Below are 17,590 nucleotides of genomic sequence, written 5' to 3'. Positions count from 1 at the left end.
GTGACTTATCTTGTATTTATGGTCTTTAGTTTTGGAATTCCCAACCAGTATTTTATACCTCACCCTATTAAGTAACCCCTTTAATAATTTTAAAGATCTCGATTTGTTCACCCATCATTCTTCTCTTTTCTACAGAAAAGACCCAGGCTATCCAATCTTTCCTGCTACTTATAACTTCTCAGTTCTGGCACCATTCTAGTAAATCTCTTTTGCACCTTTTCCCTCTATACCATTTTTGCAATGTGGAGACCAGAACTATGCATAGAGCTCCAAGAGCATTCTCACTGAGATTCAATACAAGTTTAACATAACTTCTCTGCTTGTTCATTTGATTGTTCTAGAAATGAACCCCAATGCTTTGTTAGCATTCCTTTTGGCCTTATTAGCCTGTGGTGCTGCTTTTAATGATTTGTGAAATTTATGGAATTTGAAAATATTACTCCCAGCACATCCTGGATTGAAACACCCACCTCCAGAACACCACAGCCCCGTGTAGGGATGCGCAGACTCACAGACTAAATGGTCTGAACTGCTGGGAGTTGCCGAGACACTCCAGCTTGCCGAAGGGCTCTGCTCTGCTGCTCTTTACTATGTTTCTCACAGTGATTTTATCTTCTGTCAATAACAAGAGAATTGGGGTGCTATGAGCTTGTTAGAGAGCAAACAAGTTAATATCAGTTTCTATTTCACACCTAACCCAAGCTCCCCCATCCTAACTCAGAGGTACACACTAATATTGCAGTCAGGAGTACAGCAGCTACTTAACTAGGTTATGAGCATATTAAAGTCAACCATGGTTTTGTTTTAATTAGAAATGACACCAGTTTCATTTCTGCGCATTCTCCACATTCTAACCAAGCAACTCAGAAACTGGGAACTCTGATTAAACACAGCTTGTCAGACAATGTCAAATCTGGATCGTGAGCCTGTTTGGTTTAAGATTTGTACAACTGAGTGATTGGGTAAATGACACATCACAGAATGATGCTGAAACGAGGCTGGTAAATGTAAAGCTGCACCAGATTGGCCTCAATGTACGGACAGAAGAAAATCAGCTTTGGTTTGGAATCACATTTTTTTCCCTGAAGACACTGCCCCCATCACCTATCAGTGGAACAGAGGGAATGAAAATAAATGAATGAATCAGATGTGATTTTGGACTGCACTTGTCTGTCCCAGTAGAAAGTGGCAAAATGAGAAAGCAATCAATGTGTAGATTGGTAAAGATGTTTCGATGAATGCTTCAAGATGAAAACACCAGTTCTGCACCTGCTTTAGATCACAGCTTGAATTGGGATGGTTTCTCCTCAAGACAGCCTTTGGCCCACCGGGAGCGTAAGCAGAATTAACCCAGGAGTGAGAGCGATCGATCCCCTGGCAGGTAAAGGAGGCAGGGTAAGGAGGAAACACAAAGTGAAAACAAGAGTCTAGACATAACACAGTTATTCACAGTAAGAAAAGAGAGCTGCCAGCAGGGATATCACAATAAAACCTTCCAGCATGTGCTTCAAAAATTGGCAAGGTTTACTTTGAATTAGTCCTAGAACCTTCTGTCTTTGTCTCTTCTGATCTAACTTATAGGGAGTGATTGGCAATATAGTGAGCCACTGTAAGTGAGCACTAATGTAAATGTGGCATCAATATCCCAGCCAATAAATACTAATCTTTGTGGCACAGTTGGGAGTCTTGAACAGATATTTATAGACCCCGTCAAAATTAATGCATTTAATCATTTATCCAACAATTTAAGAGATAACATTTTTGGAACAGGAACAACCATTAAGACAAGCAAGCCTATCTCTTTTTTGTGGATCAACCTGATCTGTCCATCCTCTTCCTGTACCTCTCCATCTCTTTGCTCTGTAGAAACACATCTAATTATCTATTGAACTGACTTAGGCTGTCCACTTCAATATACTTCTGAGCAACCTGTTCTACAAATCAACTTTGGTTTGGGTAAAAGATGATTTTCCTCTTTGCTTCCAACTTCATTTTTAATCTGTGTCCTCTGGAATTGATCTCCTTTACTGCAGAACTCAACTTGCCTGGATCCAGGTTGTCAATTCCCCTTTAATCTATACCGCAGGTTGCACTGTATTCCACAATGAATTGCCACAGAGCTAACTAACCTCAGTTGAAATGGGTAGTGATATTAGAAGGCAGCACATTGGAAAACATCCGAGGCTGTAGTCACCTAAACGGGTGACAAAGGTTTTGATTTTCTGATCTAGATATCTAATAATCTTAGTGGCACAACTGGACGTCCTGAACAGATATAATTTATAAAGATGTTGACGCTTTCTGTGCAGTGCAATAACAGACACGGAAAGTCAGAAGGATGGGCGACTAAGATTTAATGGCCCAAATGGCATTTATTGCTCAGATTCTATCCTCTCTCCCCACTGTTCATGAAGGACTTGCACTGAAGATTGCAGTAATTTATAAGTTCTTCCCACTAAGCTTCCCATCTGCAGTCTAGGACTTAGCTCAACACACCATGGATCCAAAATTTTTTTGTTGTTGCCTGGATTGAAAGGAAAATTACATTTTCTAATTTTTAAAACCATTGTCAAAATAGAGACCGTAAAATCATTTTAAAATAAATTAGATTGTTTCTTGAAAAAGGAGAATGTTAAAAATTATGGGACATGGATAGGAATGTGGGATTGGACTAGACAGCTCACATCTAGAGAAATGCCTTAGACTTCATGGACCAAGCAGCCTGTTTCTTTGCTGTGATTCGAATCATGAAACTCTAACTGTGAAATCTGAAAGACAGCTGGTCAGTAAGATCATAACTTCTCATTTTCATCTAAACCCCAATATCAAGATTGTATTTTAAACAAAAATTGTTGATAGAATGTTATACATCACAGGGCAGGCAATGTATTATCGTGATATCCCTCATTCCCAGAGCGATCAATGCATCAAGGCTCAGTCCATGTCCACCTTTCCATGTATGAACAACATACAGCCCCCACCTGGGCACCCAAAACTAGCAGGTTGTCAGTAAAAGAAGGACCACATTTTTAAAAAAATCAACAATCATGCCTTGGCACCACGATGAAACATAATGCAGGAATTAGCAATTTTAACGATGAGCCTTGAGTGTTGACAGCTAGGAGAAAGAAAAGTCAGAACTAAGCATCATTTGCAGAATTCATTAACCCCCTCTGTGCTGATTCATGTTAGGAATTCCCCCTTTTGGAGATCACTTCATTCAGGTGCAGTCTGTCACACCAAGCACACTGTGGAACAGAGCGCAATGGCTTCACTCAATCAGCAAAAGCTAACATCTGGCTTACAATACTGCAGAAGATAATGGAGAACAGTGTACACCTTTTGGCACACTGCTGCCTTTTAATCCTATACAACGTACTGGACCTTATTATCATTATTAGAAATTAAACACATTCTACAATTTTAGTGTGTTTATTTTCTTTTTATATATACTTCCAGTGCAGTGCAGTCACCTGCAACATCTTCTGAAGAGTTAACCTTCAGTCATTGAAAGGCACATGAAGTTACATGTGACACTGTTCCCTTTAGTTTCAGTTCATTACTCCAGTATTTTTTCTTATAAAAATATTAAAAGAAAATGGGCATTCAACTCAGCCAACCTATTTAATATCCGGACCAACCTGGTCATTTTCTATTATTATTTTTCTACAAGTTATCAATATCCAATTTATTGATTTCTCCTTTATCGCAAGGTCTTCTATTTTATGATGTTACAAGGTGCTTCACCAAATATTTCTGAACATCAAGACACACAATATCCTCCCGTATACATCTATCATCCTTCAATTTGGACGTATCCTTGAAGAATTCCAAGACATTTATTAGACATGACCTACTTTTACCAGCCCATTCTGGATTTATTGCCTCTATATTTTCTCGAATCACTTCCTTCCCAGAGTCCAGAACTATTTTTTATTATTATTGCAGATGTCAGACTAACCAGCCTGTAACTCCTAGAGTCAAGATGGAACAGGGCCTACTTTCTGGACTTTCAGTACCAAACTGCAGTTAAAGAGCTGTGAAAAATGCCATTTCCATACATGTCCCTGGGTCAGCTCCATCTGTTCCTATGACTTTACAAATATTTCATTCCTTTTTTTAAAAAAAAAAACAACCAGTTCATCACCAATCACCATTTTCTGGATTAAAGCTGAAGGATTACTGGGTGTCCGAAGTCCCAGAAACTGTAACCTGATCAAAACAAAGTAGATAGCCTGAATTTACACACAATAAATTGAAATGTCAACAATCTTGTCTACAAGCATCTTTGGGGGTCTTTCCAACAGCATTGTGACCAAACTCCCATCCCTTAACAAATTAGGTCCAGAGGAAAACAAGCAAATGTTGTGTGAACTCCTCTGCATCACAACATTTCAGACACCAATTCCCCCTTCCCAAAAAAGAAAAGTAACAGAACCTCCACAACTGCGCTGTCTGCAACTCCTGACCTGCTGAAGTAATCTTGGTGTTTCTGCTCTGGAGGGTTTGCAGTTACATTAAAAGCTGGCAATATGAAAGGATTGAACATGTACACAAGTACAGATACAGAATCAGCACAGAAGGGACTAATAATCAGCCTCATTAAACACCTTTGAAACGAACCTGCAACCCTATTGAAAAGCCCTCAAAGAAATGAAGTTAACCACAAACAACACTGCATGTATGTTCCTTGCTGTTTATAATACCGCACGTGCCATTATTAGAATATATCTTTATTTACCTTCCTTGTCTGACAATCAGAACTGGAGTTCTACCATTAATGAAAGAACTGAAATCAGAGAGTGGGTTATCATGCCATCAATATCCCAAGACTCTGTGTAACACAGATTATCTTGCACTTCTCCCAAGGATAAGTTGCAGGCATGCTGCATGCCACTTTTACTCCCACCCAGACCACCTGATGCAGGTATCCTCACTCCCTAAGATGCTATGAAGTAGGAATATCCTGCTCTTTCTCCAAGATTCAGTACTATCCTGATCTTCTTCTGGCTTCTCCATCCCTCGTGGAGACATTGTAATTTTGGAATGTCCCGTCATCTCCACACAACTGTGCCCTTACCCTGCATGGCAGGTATTTCCCTTATCACAATATTCTTTTAAATAGGTTGACTGTAGATTGGACAGCTGCAAATCAAACAATCCAGAACACTGGAATCGTTAATTAAGCATCTGATTGTCAAGACCCTTCTGTGAAGTCCATATTCTGAAGTGAAAGCTAACTTAGTTTGCTCTATCTGCATCATTACTAAAACATGTTATCTTCAACAGTAAGGACCCTACATGAAACAGTGCTTATCAATAAGGGCTTTTTGCTTCAACCAACATTCATATTCGCAAATAGCAAGGCAATCCTTAAACAGGAAGCAGCAGAAAGCTTTTAGGGTCAGAGATCTAGAGGAACACACACAGAGCGCTGCCACATATATTATAGGGAGAGCAATCTACGGGAAAATACACAGAGTACTGACTGTAGGGTCAGAATCTACAGGAACAGACACAAATACCATTGACTGTAGGATCTGACATGCTAAACCTATAGAATCAATAATATTGGGGTCTGTACATTAAGCCACCGCCAAACACTTAATGATACTGTATCATTAATCTGCAGGAACATATAGATATATGGCACTATCTGTAAAATCAATAATGCACAGGGGCAAACACATTGATACCTGTATCAGTACAAGTGCTATCCATCTATTTTTAGAGTTCCAATACATAGACATTTGGCCTTACTTTGCAACCCATGATTTTTGTAACCTCATCATCAGGCGTTGTCGGCGTCGTGGCAAGATCTGGATTGCTGTTGCTGATACTCTTGGAGCGAGACAGGTTTAGGCTGGTAGGCCTGGCAGTAGTACGAGACAGGGTGGCATACTGAATGGGACCTCCATATGAGGGGCTGCTTGGTCCTGCAACAGGAGGGTAAATCAAAATTCAGGAAAGGCTGGTCACAATATTTGATGAAAGCTCTGAAGAAGACTCATAGACTCAAAACGTTAACTCTTTTTCTCTTTCCCACAAATGCTGCCAGACCTGCTGAATTTTTCCAACATTTTCTGCTTTTATATGGTCGCTACATTTGTTTAGTATCTTGGTAATGATGCAATGCAAAAAAAGGGTACACTTAAATCAACACACTTTAATATGCCATTTACCCTTAGTTCAACCCCTTCAACAATTGAACCCAAAATCTAGGCTGACATTCCAATACAGTAGTGAGGGAGTGCTGCACTGTTGAAGCTGCCGCTTTTCAAATAAAACATTAAACCAAGGGCCAGTCGGTCTTCTCAGCTGAACATAATAACCCCATGCCACTATTTTAAATAGCAGGGGAGTTCTTCCAGGTGTCCTGGTCAATATTTATCCCTCAAACACCACCTAAAAACAGATTACCTGGTCATTATCACATCAATGTCTGTTGACTAGACAGCTAAAGATATGGCTGGAAGTCAAAAAAAGATTGTCCATCAGTGACCTTGAGCAGCCATTCAGTGCACAGGATTCAAAAGCAGTAATGAAGTGGATGGCCAATTAATATATTAATATTAATACAACTGATTAAAGAAGCACATGCTGGCGAGGAGAATTCCCTGATCTTTAACAACTACCTGAAACACTGAAACAGGTTTAATGTGTCATCTAAGTGCTAGCACCTCTGGCAGTATAGCACTCCTTCAATACTGCACTGAACTATCAGCCTTGATTGTGTTTAACTCCTGGAGCGAGGTATGGAATACTGAAGCATTGCCAGAAGTACTGTTAGTCTGTCAATCAGTTGAGGGCTTGTTTGCCTGTTCAAGCGGATTGTAAAAAGATGGAATGGGCAGATGATAGTTTTGGATGCAGAGTACCATCCCTATTTTGCAATCTATAATCATATGGCTAGGTATTTTCATAAAGCAAATGGATGAGAATTTCACACACCCTTGTGACAACGTTACAGGAATTCAAATCTTTGGGCATGCTGAAAGCTATTACACTGTTACAATCTGTTAAGGTGGAAGACTCAATAATCAAAAGAATAGGCTACAGTTGATGTCATAAACCACAGTGATCCTATAATTCTCAGCCAAAAGATAAAATTATTACCTTGAATTAAAGGAGTGGCTTTGTACAACGAGAGGCCCACCCTTTGCCAACAGATAATAGTGTTGCCAATTGTCATGCAGCTGCTGAGCATCTTTATTTATTTTTGTAACTAATGCTGGAACATTGGATTACCTGATGAATCATTTAGTACAGAAAATGCACACAAAAAACAAAATGCAATTTTTCTATGTAACTACAGCGAGGGAGAAATGATTAATTATTTATATCTAATCAACCTATTGTTAATATTTTAATCGAAAATCATGGGATGTCTGGGAGTTCTGGAGATGTGAAATAACTGACTGTGGCCCTTCTGGGTAACCAAAATCAATGGCAGTGTAAACATGAACCTGTGAGTTAGTCAACTGCTGCTACATCCATTGAACTCTCCTGCTACTGCCTGATCAGTCCACTGGCAAAGTTCTTCACCGTTAGTTTGCACACCTGTGATCTACCCAGTTGGACATGTCACAACCAGTGAAACTGAGCAATCTTAACTTAGCCAATCCAATCCTCAGTGGTTAACTACAGCAACATCTAAATCAGCTGTGTATAATGATCAAGGTGAACTCACCTTCGCAAGTTGAAAATGAAATTCAAGTTCACCTTTTGACACTAGGAATATAATTACTGAAATAATAAAATTCTTATGAGTCATAGCCTGCTAAACCTGCAGAGCTGTTCCTGAACCTTGGCATTAAAGCCTGAGTGAAGCGGATATAACTGAATATAATTTGGGTTTTCTGCACTAGTTTAGAGAATAATAACTTGGGGAGTTCATGACTAATGCACTGCAGATTGTAAACGCTCAGTTTAATGTCAAAATGCATTTGATTAAAAACTATGCTAAGCGCTTCTCTGTAGGACTCCGTAACTTTCGTTTTCAAGGTTTATTTCTTGGACTTCAAAATCTTAATCCAGCTTTTGCATGCACAATGGCCCAGCTCCTGTGGAGTTGCACATGCATTCTTCAATTGAAATGGGGCTTAGAAGTGACAGATAATTGGGCCAGGGAGTATAATGTAATTCAGTCCTCATTTTAATGTCAGGCACACTACCCTTACTTTTTAGATTTTCATTATAAATCCCTAGTCCACATTTGATAATGCATACTGCAAATGCATATTTTACCCTTAGGTTCTCAGTGAATGGACTAAAGTTATCTCAATTGTGTTGAGGTGGGCGTGTCTCAATAGCCAGTAGTGGTTTGCACATTATGCCAGAACAAACACAGCATGCACAGTTATTCATACGTACCAGAGAACGGAGGACAGTTGTCATTGTCTGGAAGATGGAACATATAATGTATATAGGATACTAGCAAGCTGTTGTGTCCATGTTGATCTTGATTTCCTTCCAAGTTCTTGTGGATCTGATTGATGAGCTGAGCCATTACCTCAAAAGCAGCTCGACCTAGATTTACTGAAATGTAAAAAATTTGGAGGCTTTATCTTTATTTCCAAGTTCCTGTGGAGTGAAATCATGCCTTTTGATATCAGCCTGGGCTGGTTTAAAATTTCTGACTTACTTCAACACACAAGTTAGCTCTTCGATAAAGAGTCTAAGACCTTTAATTAAAACTGCAAAGACTGTGTGCTGGTATGGCACAGTCTGATTTGACACCATTCAAGCATTTGAAAAGGTCCCAGTAACTCTGGGATCATGATGGCACTTGAAAATTCTTTCAGGTCATGTAACACTTGGTGAATTTGAATTCTTCAGGTTTGCAGCTGAAGAAGCCAGCAAAACTGACAGTAAAGGAAGCAGGTGGGTAAATTCTGTTTCAGGCAAACTGGAAAACAGGTAGGGTTAGAGCCAAAACTATGGATATTGCCTGTTCTCTTAAAGCAGGCACCTTACATGACCTGGTGTCACAATGGTTCAAAATGCAGTGCCAGAATACTGGCAAATCAAACCTTGGCTGATGTTCATAAAACAGGCAAGACATCAATCTCTGTTAAGCCATCAAGCACAGCAATGTAAGGACCCAGACAGCAGGAGGTGAAATAAAGAAATACAAGTAAAGAGTTCCTCCACTAGCTCACAGTCACGTGATGACACTGGTGGACAAAGTAAAATTGTCCATGAACTGACATGATGCACAGGTAGGAAAAAAATGAATAATATTCCTGGATAATAGCCCCCAATCAGAGACCACATTTTTTGCCCCTTTCCCAGACTTGTACATGAGAAGCTGCTGTAAACGACAAGCAGCTTATGTTTCCTTCAGCGATAAAACCGGCTTGTACCTATTTGCCCATTGATAATTGGAGGCCGCACAATTAAGAGGATGAGTTTGTTGAGGACATGGTGCACAAATCGGAGCAGTGGCTCCATCCTCGCTGACCGCAAGTTGGTTATACTGGCTTTCAACTCAGACTCCACATTATTCTCCGAGATGATCACATCCTTCAGCCGAAAAGGGAACGAGTACTCCTCCAGAACATGCACCAGAGTGAAAAACTTATCCAGATACTGGTCCTAAGGATAAGAGCAGAATTGCTGGTTAGACAAGCAATGTGTAGAAATCACTGAATTAATCTTAAGCACAGAGCACCCTTCACCCTTTTGATGCCATGCATCTTTCTCAAGGTACCACAGCCCACCCTGCACCAGGTTAGAAAAACTGAGGAAGGAATAGCTTATATTATCACCATTCTGGTGACCCCATAGCCTCATACATACGTATGCTCCCCCACCGCCCCAAATGTCTCTTCTTCCCTCCTCTGGCAAAGGCTCCTGGGTTCGGGCAGGGTTCCAGGGTGCCCGTTAACCTCTGCTAATCTATTGTGGGCAGCAAGTGTTGACAGATTATTCAACTGTGGTGGTTTCCACAGTGAACCAAGCCCTGCTTTCCACAAGTGTACTTTCAGCAGGGGTCAGCGGACAATGGGGGTTGGTAAATTATCGCTTCACTAACCTAACTGAACTGGCCTATACTGCCATCCTGGATGAGATCAATCTGGGATCAAACCCAGCAGCTCCCTGGGTTATATGGCTCACCCAGTATGCAAATATCTTTTGTCCAGAAAACCAGGTCAAGGCCAAATGCAGACAACAACATCAGGAGGTAGAGGAAGAGCAGATAGGTTTCCCCATAGCTGGACCTTAGGAAGATCAAAATAACTGGAGCTCAGAGGGGCATTAACTACAGTGTTTCATTAACATAGAGGCAAGGTGGATTGGAATGAAGAGCTTTGCACACTTTGTCTTTTGAGGAGCTGAGTGGCATTACAATACTTCCCCAAGTTCAAGAGCCGTATACAAATTTTAAGTGGTGGATACAGCTTTAGTTTTAGCTTTCAAAGGGGAGTTAGATAAATAATTTGAGATAAAATCTTTGAGGATATGGGGGAAAGATCAGGGGAATGGGACTAACTGGATTTCTTTTCAAAAGAGCTGGCACAGACTTGATGGGTCACAAGGCCTCCTTCCATACTGGAATATCCTACAATTCTTATGTTCTATGACTCGGACTTTACAGAGAGAGCGTTTTTGAGGGGAGAAGGGAGATTAAGCTTCTTGGAAGCACTATTAGTGGAGGAAATGGTGTGGAAATTCCATTTCAAATCAGGATACAGGGGGATTGGAAATGCAAATAGAACATAAATTGAGAATAATTCCAGGTACACACCTCTCATTCTAAGAATTATACAGCTCAGGAGGTCATTCAGCCCATTGTGCCTATGTTGGCTCTTTAAAAGGGCTATCCAATTAGCCCCACTCCTCTTCTCTTTCCCCAAAGCTCTGCAAATGTTCCCCCTTCAAGTATACATCCAATTGTCTTTTGGAAGTTACTATTGGATCTGCTTCCATCGTCCTCGCAGGCAGCGCATTCCACAGCATCATAACTTGCTGCGTAAAAAAAAAGCCCGTTTCCTCACATCTACAATGTTCTTTTGCCAATTACCCCTTGAGATCTGCTTTCAATTCTAGGTGAAATTACTCCCAGAAGAGACAGGTTTCACCTTTTGATACAACCTAGAGTTTGTATTTCTGGGATGTTTGTGCATTCAGCCTGAAGCTAAATAAACATCTGGAAATTGTTGCAAGGCCTGCTCCCAGCGGAGTTTACAATGTTACAAGGACCAGATGGAGGAACAGTAAAAATATAATAGCTCTGAGTAACCTATAGGAGTTATACAGTCTTGTAACTACCAAGAGTATAATAATGATAATCTTCATTTAAAGGATTTTATGTGACAGCACTGCCTTAGAAGCTCCTCAATAACATTGTTATAAAAGAGCACAGTGGTCTGGCATTTATTCTTCTGCTCCCCTGAACTCTCAGAATTGCTTGTATTTACAAACTCTGTCTGCTCAGCTAAATTGTCTTGTGAGCCAGAAATTTCTGACCACAATGTTTCTTTTAAAGGGACCTGAGCTTTGCTGGACTGATTTGGAGAGCTGGCAGGGTACGTCCAAGGGAGGTTTGTACATACCTGGGTATGCACTGACGATGCTGCAGATACTTCCACATTAAAAACTCCTTTGTGGTTGTCAACCCACTTCATTCCAGGTAGTTGGACCTATTCAAAGATAAATTAAAAGGAAGGTATTTATAAATATACAAGACATGTTTCAGGTGCCTACAGGACATGTGGCAAGAACTAAGCACTTAAAAACGGCCCATCTGTGGTACCCAAACACCTGTATTAGGAAGTTGGCACTATCCCATAAGCCACTCATTCCATAGTTTCTTCTATAAATCAGATATCCAACTATACTGTCCCTCTTGATCAGAAGGGTAGTATACGCAAGGCTGCTGGTAACTTCACAACAGAATTACTCTGAAGAATCTCCCATGGTTACAATAATACAATATGGAACAATCTTGCAATCTCCCACAACATTCTGCCTTCCTCTCTTACAGGAGTCAAAATGGCAAAGCACACCTAGAATCATAGAATGGTTATAGCACAGAAGGAGGCCAGTCGGTCCATCTTGTCCATGCTGGCTCTCTTCAAGAACAGCTCATCTAGAACTACTTCCCTGCCTTTTCCCCTTAGACCTGCAAATTGTTTCTTTTGAAATAATTATCCAATGCTCTTTTGAAGGCCTTGACTGAATATGTCACCACCACACTCCCAGGCAGCGCATTGCAAATCCTAATCACTCGCCACTTTTCCTCATGTCACCATTGCTTCTTGCTTGATTACGTTAAAATCAGTGTCCCCTGGTTCTCAATGTTTCTGCCAACAAGAACAGTTCCACCCACTCTACTCTGTCCAGATTCCTCATGATTTTGAATACTTCTATCCAATCTTTCTTCTCCAATCAGAACTGGGAGAAGCTAACTCCAAGCCTACAGTTGTGTAAATAACACAAAGCAGTGACCATCAGCTGGTAAAGGGTTCAGCCAAGTAACACACTGTGAAAAGATCACTGTGGACAAATTGCTGACATTGGTGCAAATTCACAAAAACGTGTGCAGTTCACAGAATTTTAATGGCACAGGCCATTTGGCCTATCGTGCTCTCCATATGAGCATTATGACCTAGTGCCATTGCCCTGCCTTTTCCCCATACCCCTGCACATTGTTTCTATTCAAATAATCATCTAATGCCCTCTTGAATACCTCGATTTAACCTGCCTCCATCACACTTCCGCCAGTGCATTCCAGACCTGAACCACTCATTGTGTGAAAAAGTTTTTTCCATTTGCTTCTTTTGAAAATCACTTTAAATCTGTGCCCTCTCTTGATCCTTTTATGAGGGGGAACAGCTTCTCCCTATCTACTCTGTCCAGCCCCCTCATGATTTTGAACATCTCTATTAAGTCTCCTCTTAGCCTTCTCCTCTCCAAGGAGAACAGTCCCAACCTCTCCAATCTATCTTCGTAACGGAAATTTCTCATCCCTGGAACCGTTCTTGTAAACCTCTTCCGCACTCTCTCCAATGTGTTCACATCCTTCCTATAATGTGGCGCTCAGAACTATACACAACACGCCAGCTGAGGTCTAACAAGTGTCTTATATAAATTCAGCATAACCTCCTTGTTCTTGTATTCTGTGCCCCTATTAATAAAGCCCAGGACACTAGATGCTTTATTAACTGCTCTCTCCACCTGTCCTGCCACCTTCAATGATCCAAGCACATTTACACCCAGGTCTTTCTGCTCCTGCACCCCTTCAAAATTTCATCCCTTATTTTATATTGTCTGTCCATGTTCTTCCTACCAAAATGCATCACCTCACACTTCTCCACATTGAACTTCATCTGCCACCTGTCTGCCCACTCCACCAACTTGTCTATGTCCTTTTAAGTTCTACACTGTCCTCCATTGCAGTTTACAACACTCCCAAGCCTCGTATTATCTGCAAACTTTGAAACTGTCCCCTGCACACCAAGGTTGACCAATCATCTAGATCTTTAATATATATCAGGAAAAGCAAGGGTCCCAATACTGACCCCCTGGGGAACTCCACTACAAACCTTCCTCCAGCCTGAAAAATATCTATTGACCATTACTCTCTGCTTCCTATTTCCACGTTTTGTATCCACGTTGCTATTGTCCCTTTTATTCCACGAGCAATAACTTTTCTCACAAGTCTCTTGTGTGGCACTGTATCAAATGCCTTTTGAAAGTTCATGTATACCACATCAACAGCATTACCCTCATCATCCTTTTCCGTTACCTCTTCAAAAAAACTCCAGCAAGTTACTTAAACATGATTTGCTTTTAGAAATCCATGCTAGGCTCTTCCTTATCAACCCGTATTTTTTCCACGTGACTACTAATTCTATCCCGAATAACTGTTTCTAGAATCCTGCTCACCACTGAAGTTAAACTGATTGGACTGCAATTGCTGAGCTTATACTTACAACCTTTTTTGAACAAGGGTGTAATGTTTGCAATTACGCAGTTATTGCAATTAAGCAGCATGGGTCATTAATATCAAGAGCAGCAACGATATAATGCTGTATTAGTTTGTGTGCGTTCTATAGGTGAGGAGGTATCCCACCGTGATTATTAAACAAACCAGAAAGTACAAATTTTACTTTATCAGCATTGTGCAAATTTGTTAATTTGACAGGAAAATATCCTATTAGTTATTTATAACACTGTGCAGATGATAACACTGATTTCAGTGACTGCCTCAGCCCTCATTAACATGTTCTGCACATTGCACCATATGAAAACAGTGATAGTAAATGCATATTTGGGGAAAGGTTCAATACTTGTAACCCAGATAAACTACACAAGATCTTTTCCATTCTGTAGAAGAATTAGAAGACTTTCCTCTGCCTGGGTGCATGATATTATTCAATATAGTTATTTCATAGAAGGGGTGCAATTGGATTCTATTTTATCAGTAATCTCACAGGGTAGAAAGATCAAATGACTCCTAAGCAACAAAGTGGAATGAATGAACAACATAGGTCTTCACTGTTGGTAAGAAGCATTGGAGCTCTTAGGTGTCTCCCTACAGTGCAACTTTAAGAGACCAGAGGACAAAGACTGAGTGGTTCACGATTGTACTTGTGCTTTCTTGACTGGCAAGTCCGAAGACTCTGCTGATTGATGCTTCTTACTATACACATCACCCCTGAAACTGCATAGACAGGACACATGCCAAATAAAATCACGATTTGCCTCCAAAAAAAAATCCACTGCAGATATGTCAATGATAGCACGTCACAGCTGGAGTGGTGCAGTGCTGTAAAATGTAAATTGAACTTGTTGAGGCAAATAAATGGAGGGTTTTGGGGATGATGTCTGTTCTCCTCCATCAGGTTCCTTGGACACTGCTGGATCAGTTCTCAATTACAAACAGTGGAAACCTTCAGGCTGTTTATTACATTCAAAAGTCTTAAAATTGAAAATTCAGCTTCAATGCCTCTATTCCCTTGCCCAAATCCATGTGCTCAATTCCACTTCAAATCTATAGGTTCAAAGCTTCCTAAACCGAATCAAGGAAGTCCAGAACCTCAGCTTTAATAAATCCTGTGTGGCTCTCCAGGATACTTATATTGAAAAAATAAGTGACAGGGCATTCCCTTGACAATTCCCTAACAATAGAAGGCAAGGAAAATAAGGAATTAGTGATTTGGCAATATCAAGCTTGGGTTTTGCAAAACCTGATTTGTAGGAGGAACAGCAGGCTGAGGTAAAGGGCCTGAGGCAAAGTTAGAGGAAGAGATGCTGTAATGAGTCATTGTTTCAATGTGGGATACAGGGAGGGGAGGGGAAGGAGGAAGCAATTAAAACACAAAGGGGAAAAGTAATGCATCATTTAAGTCATACTTACATCAGGGGTGAGCACTGAGTAACTAGGAGGTGGCTTGTCCACTGACACCGGGAGGCTGAATGGTCCAGTTCGGAGACGGCCATGTTGCATCAAAGGGATCCACTAAGTGAGAGGGTTACAAGATTGGAGATCGTACAGTTAGCAGCAATGGAGGGGTTGGAGGAAATGACTGTGGGTAAAGGGCTTGAATTGAAGTGACTGCCAAGCTGAGTTAACCCATGCTTCGAATACAGTTTACTCGCTCAAACCATCAGATCTCAGGGAAAACTCGGCCTCAACTTTGGACAAATAGAGGAGTGTAGATCTGTTCTCCAGCAAGCACAATTAGGCATAGCATACTGAGCTGGTACACACTTTCTCGGGACTTAGCGTCACCAGACCAGTTCCCAAATCTAATTGAGATGGCCATCCCCATTGCAAAGAATGGAGTCACTCCAGGAAACAAGAGGGTCCTCCAAGTGACTCAGGCAGCCAGGTAATAAGGAAACCAGACACTTGAGACTGCTGTTAAAAAAAGTCCTATTTTTATCCAAAGAATCAAACAATATTATTAATATAAAGTACTGAGTACATATCAGGGATTAAAAACTTAAATCAGAACTTACTGCTTGTCGATAGTTTCTTTTTTAATCAATGATAATATGAACTGGAACATGATACATTATAATTGACAGCCTGAATTTAAATTACATTTTTGTTCATTGTCTATAATTACAGTTTGCAGCATGACTTCAAGAGCATTACTAAGTTCAGTTCAATCTACTCTGAGTTTAGAAGCGCTATGGGTTTGGATGGTGTCTTCCATAGTTCAGTGAAGGGCTAATTCCTTCATCCAACCTGATGTCCCACCCAAGACTGATGAGGAACAGACGATGCTTCAAAGTGATGAGGAATCTTTTTTCAAACAAAAACAAATAAAATACCTGGCCATTTTTAGGGATTGAATTGCAACTGGAATGTTAACAGTACATTACCCTGCAATATACAGCCTTTGTAACAATAGTGTTAAAGTCATAGAACTAAGTGTCAGCCGTGGCTTAGTAGGTAGCACTCTTGCCTGAGTCACTAATTTTTGGATTCAAGTCCCACTTCAGGACTTGAGCACAAAAATCACGACTGACATTCCAGTGCAGTACTGAGGGAGTGCAGCACTGTCAGAGGTGTCATCTTTCAGATGAGTCATTGAACCGAGGCCCCGCCTGACCTTTCAGGTGGACATAAAAGATCCAATGGCACTATTTTGAAGAAGAGCAGGGGCGTCTCCTCTGTCCTGGTCATTGTTTATCCCTCAATCAACATTGCAAAAAACAGATTACCTGGTCAAATTACATTGCTGTTTGTGGGAGCTTCAGAATCCCAGCACTAAAGCCTTTATTACAGTATTAAACCTGGAAAACTCCCCTTTGGGTCCTGTACAGTACTGGATTTCATGGGCTAATTTATTGGTTCACTGTTACTCACTGTGTAGCCAACGGGTGTCTCCAATGATGAGCTCGGTTTCTGCTGACAACTAATGTGGTAGAAGGTGAAAAGCAGGTGATGGTTATCTGTCAGGTTTGCTGGGATCTTCATTTTTATTTCCTCATAAAACTCCGGCGATCTGCAGAGGTCACACAAACTGTGTCACTGATACAAGTGGCAGAGCTCTCCAGGCATCATGCACATACAATTACTGTTCCCTCAATTAAATTTCATTCCACCAACTGGACAATGTTTCGTTCTCCACCTGACCCTTAAAGAAGGGGTACGTAATTCCTCCATTAGCTCAGTAGGTAAATGCAATCCTGTGTGCAACTCATCTTGACAAAATCATGAATCATGTTGACAAAAGCTACATGAATGAAATGTGGCCTGCTACTCTCAATTGACAGGCATTAACCATAAATTGAGAAAGATAAAGCTGACAATCCTCACCGCACCACCTGCAGCTTTGACATAAAGCCTGACTGTAGAAAATGATTCTACTTCTCCAATCTAATCTCAAGAGTTCTGTGTGCAACACTCAGCCACACAAAATGTGCCATTCCTCAACTCTATCCAGTGACTCTTGGTGGGACATGTTTATGAGTGGTCAGCGAATAAGGCCAGCAGTGGGCTCAACTCTGGTGTTCTTGATGGCTAAAAAGCCTGCTGTCACTCCCAGTCTAGGCTTTTATGCAAACATATGTTTCCCCTGGAAACAGAGCCCAAGTAAGGAGGCAGCTGCATCAAAAGAATGGAGCA

The 17,590-nt window shown here is 40.8% G+C and overlaps 1 protein-coding gene across 9 annotated transcripts in view; it reads right to left on the bottom strand.

Annotated features, from left to right (window-relative positions):
• dock6 (dedicator of cytokinesis 6) overlaps positions 1 to 17,590 on the bottom strand; it is a 152,200-nt gene that overhangs the window by 57,150 nt on the left and 77,460 nt on the right. For 7 of the 9 annotated variants that reach the window (XM_078531490.1, XM_078531492.1, XM_078531491.1 and 4 more), the window contains exons 17-23: positions 16,829 to 16,967; positions 15,368 to 15,469; positions 11,559 to 11,645; positions 9,366 to 9,597; positions 8,374 to 8,538; positions 5,761 to 5,936; positions 1,270 to 1,374 (exon numbers count right to left, since the gene is read on the bottom strand). In XM_078531490.1, the coding sequence (XP_078387616.1) occupies positions 1,270 to 1,374; positions 5,761 to 5,936; positions 8,374 to 8,538; positions 9,366 to 9,597; positions 11,559 to 11,645; positions 15,368 to 15,469; positions 16,829 to 16,967 (1,006 nt within the window). The remainder of the gene's footprint in view (positions 1 to 1,269; positions 1,375 to 5,760; positions 5,937 to 8,373; positions 8,539 to 9,365; positions 9,598 to 11,558; positions 11,646 to 15,367; positions 15,470 to 16,828; positions 16,968 to 17,590) is intronic. The other 2 variants (XM_078531496.1, XM_078531497.1) reach the window with 1 other exon arrangement.

This window comes from Cetorhinus maximus, chromosome 28 (genome assembly GCF_964194155.1).
Source record: "Cetorhinus maximus chromosome 28, sCetMax3.hap1.1, whole genome shotgun sequence".
NCBI lineage: Eukaryota > Metazoa > Chordata > Chondrichthyes > Lamniformes > Cetorhinidae > Cetorhinus > Cetorhinus maximus.
This window is presented reverse-complemented; position numbering and strand designations above follow the sequence as displayed.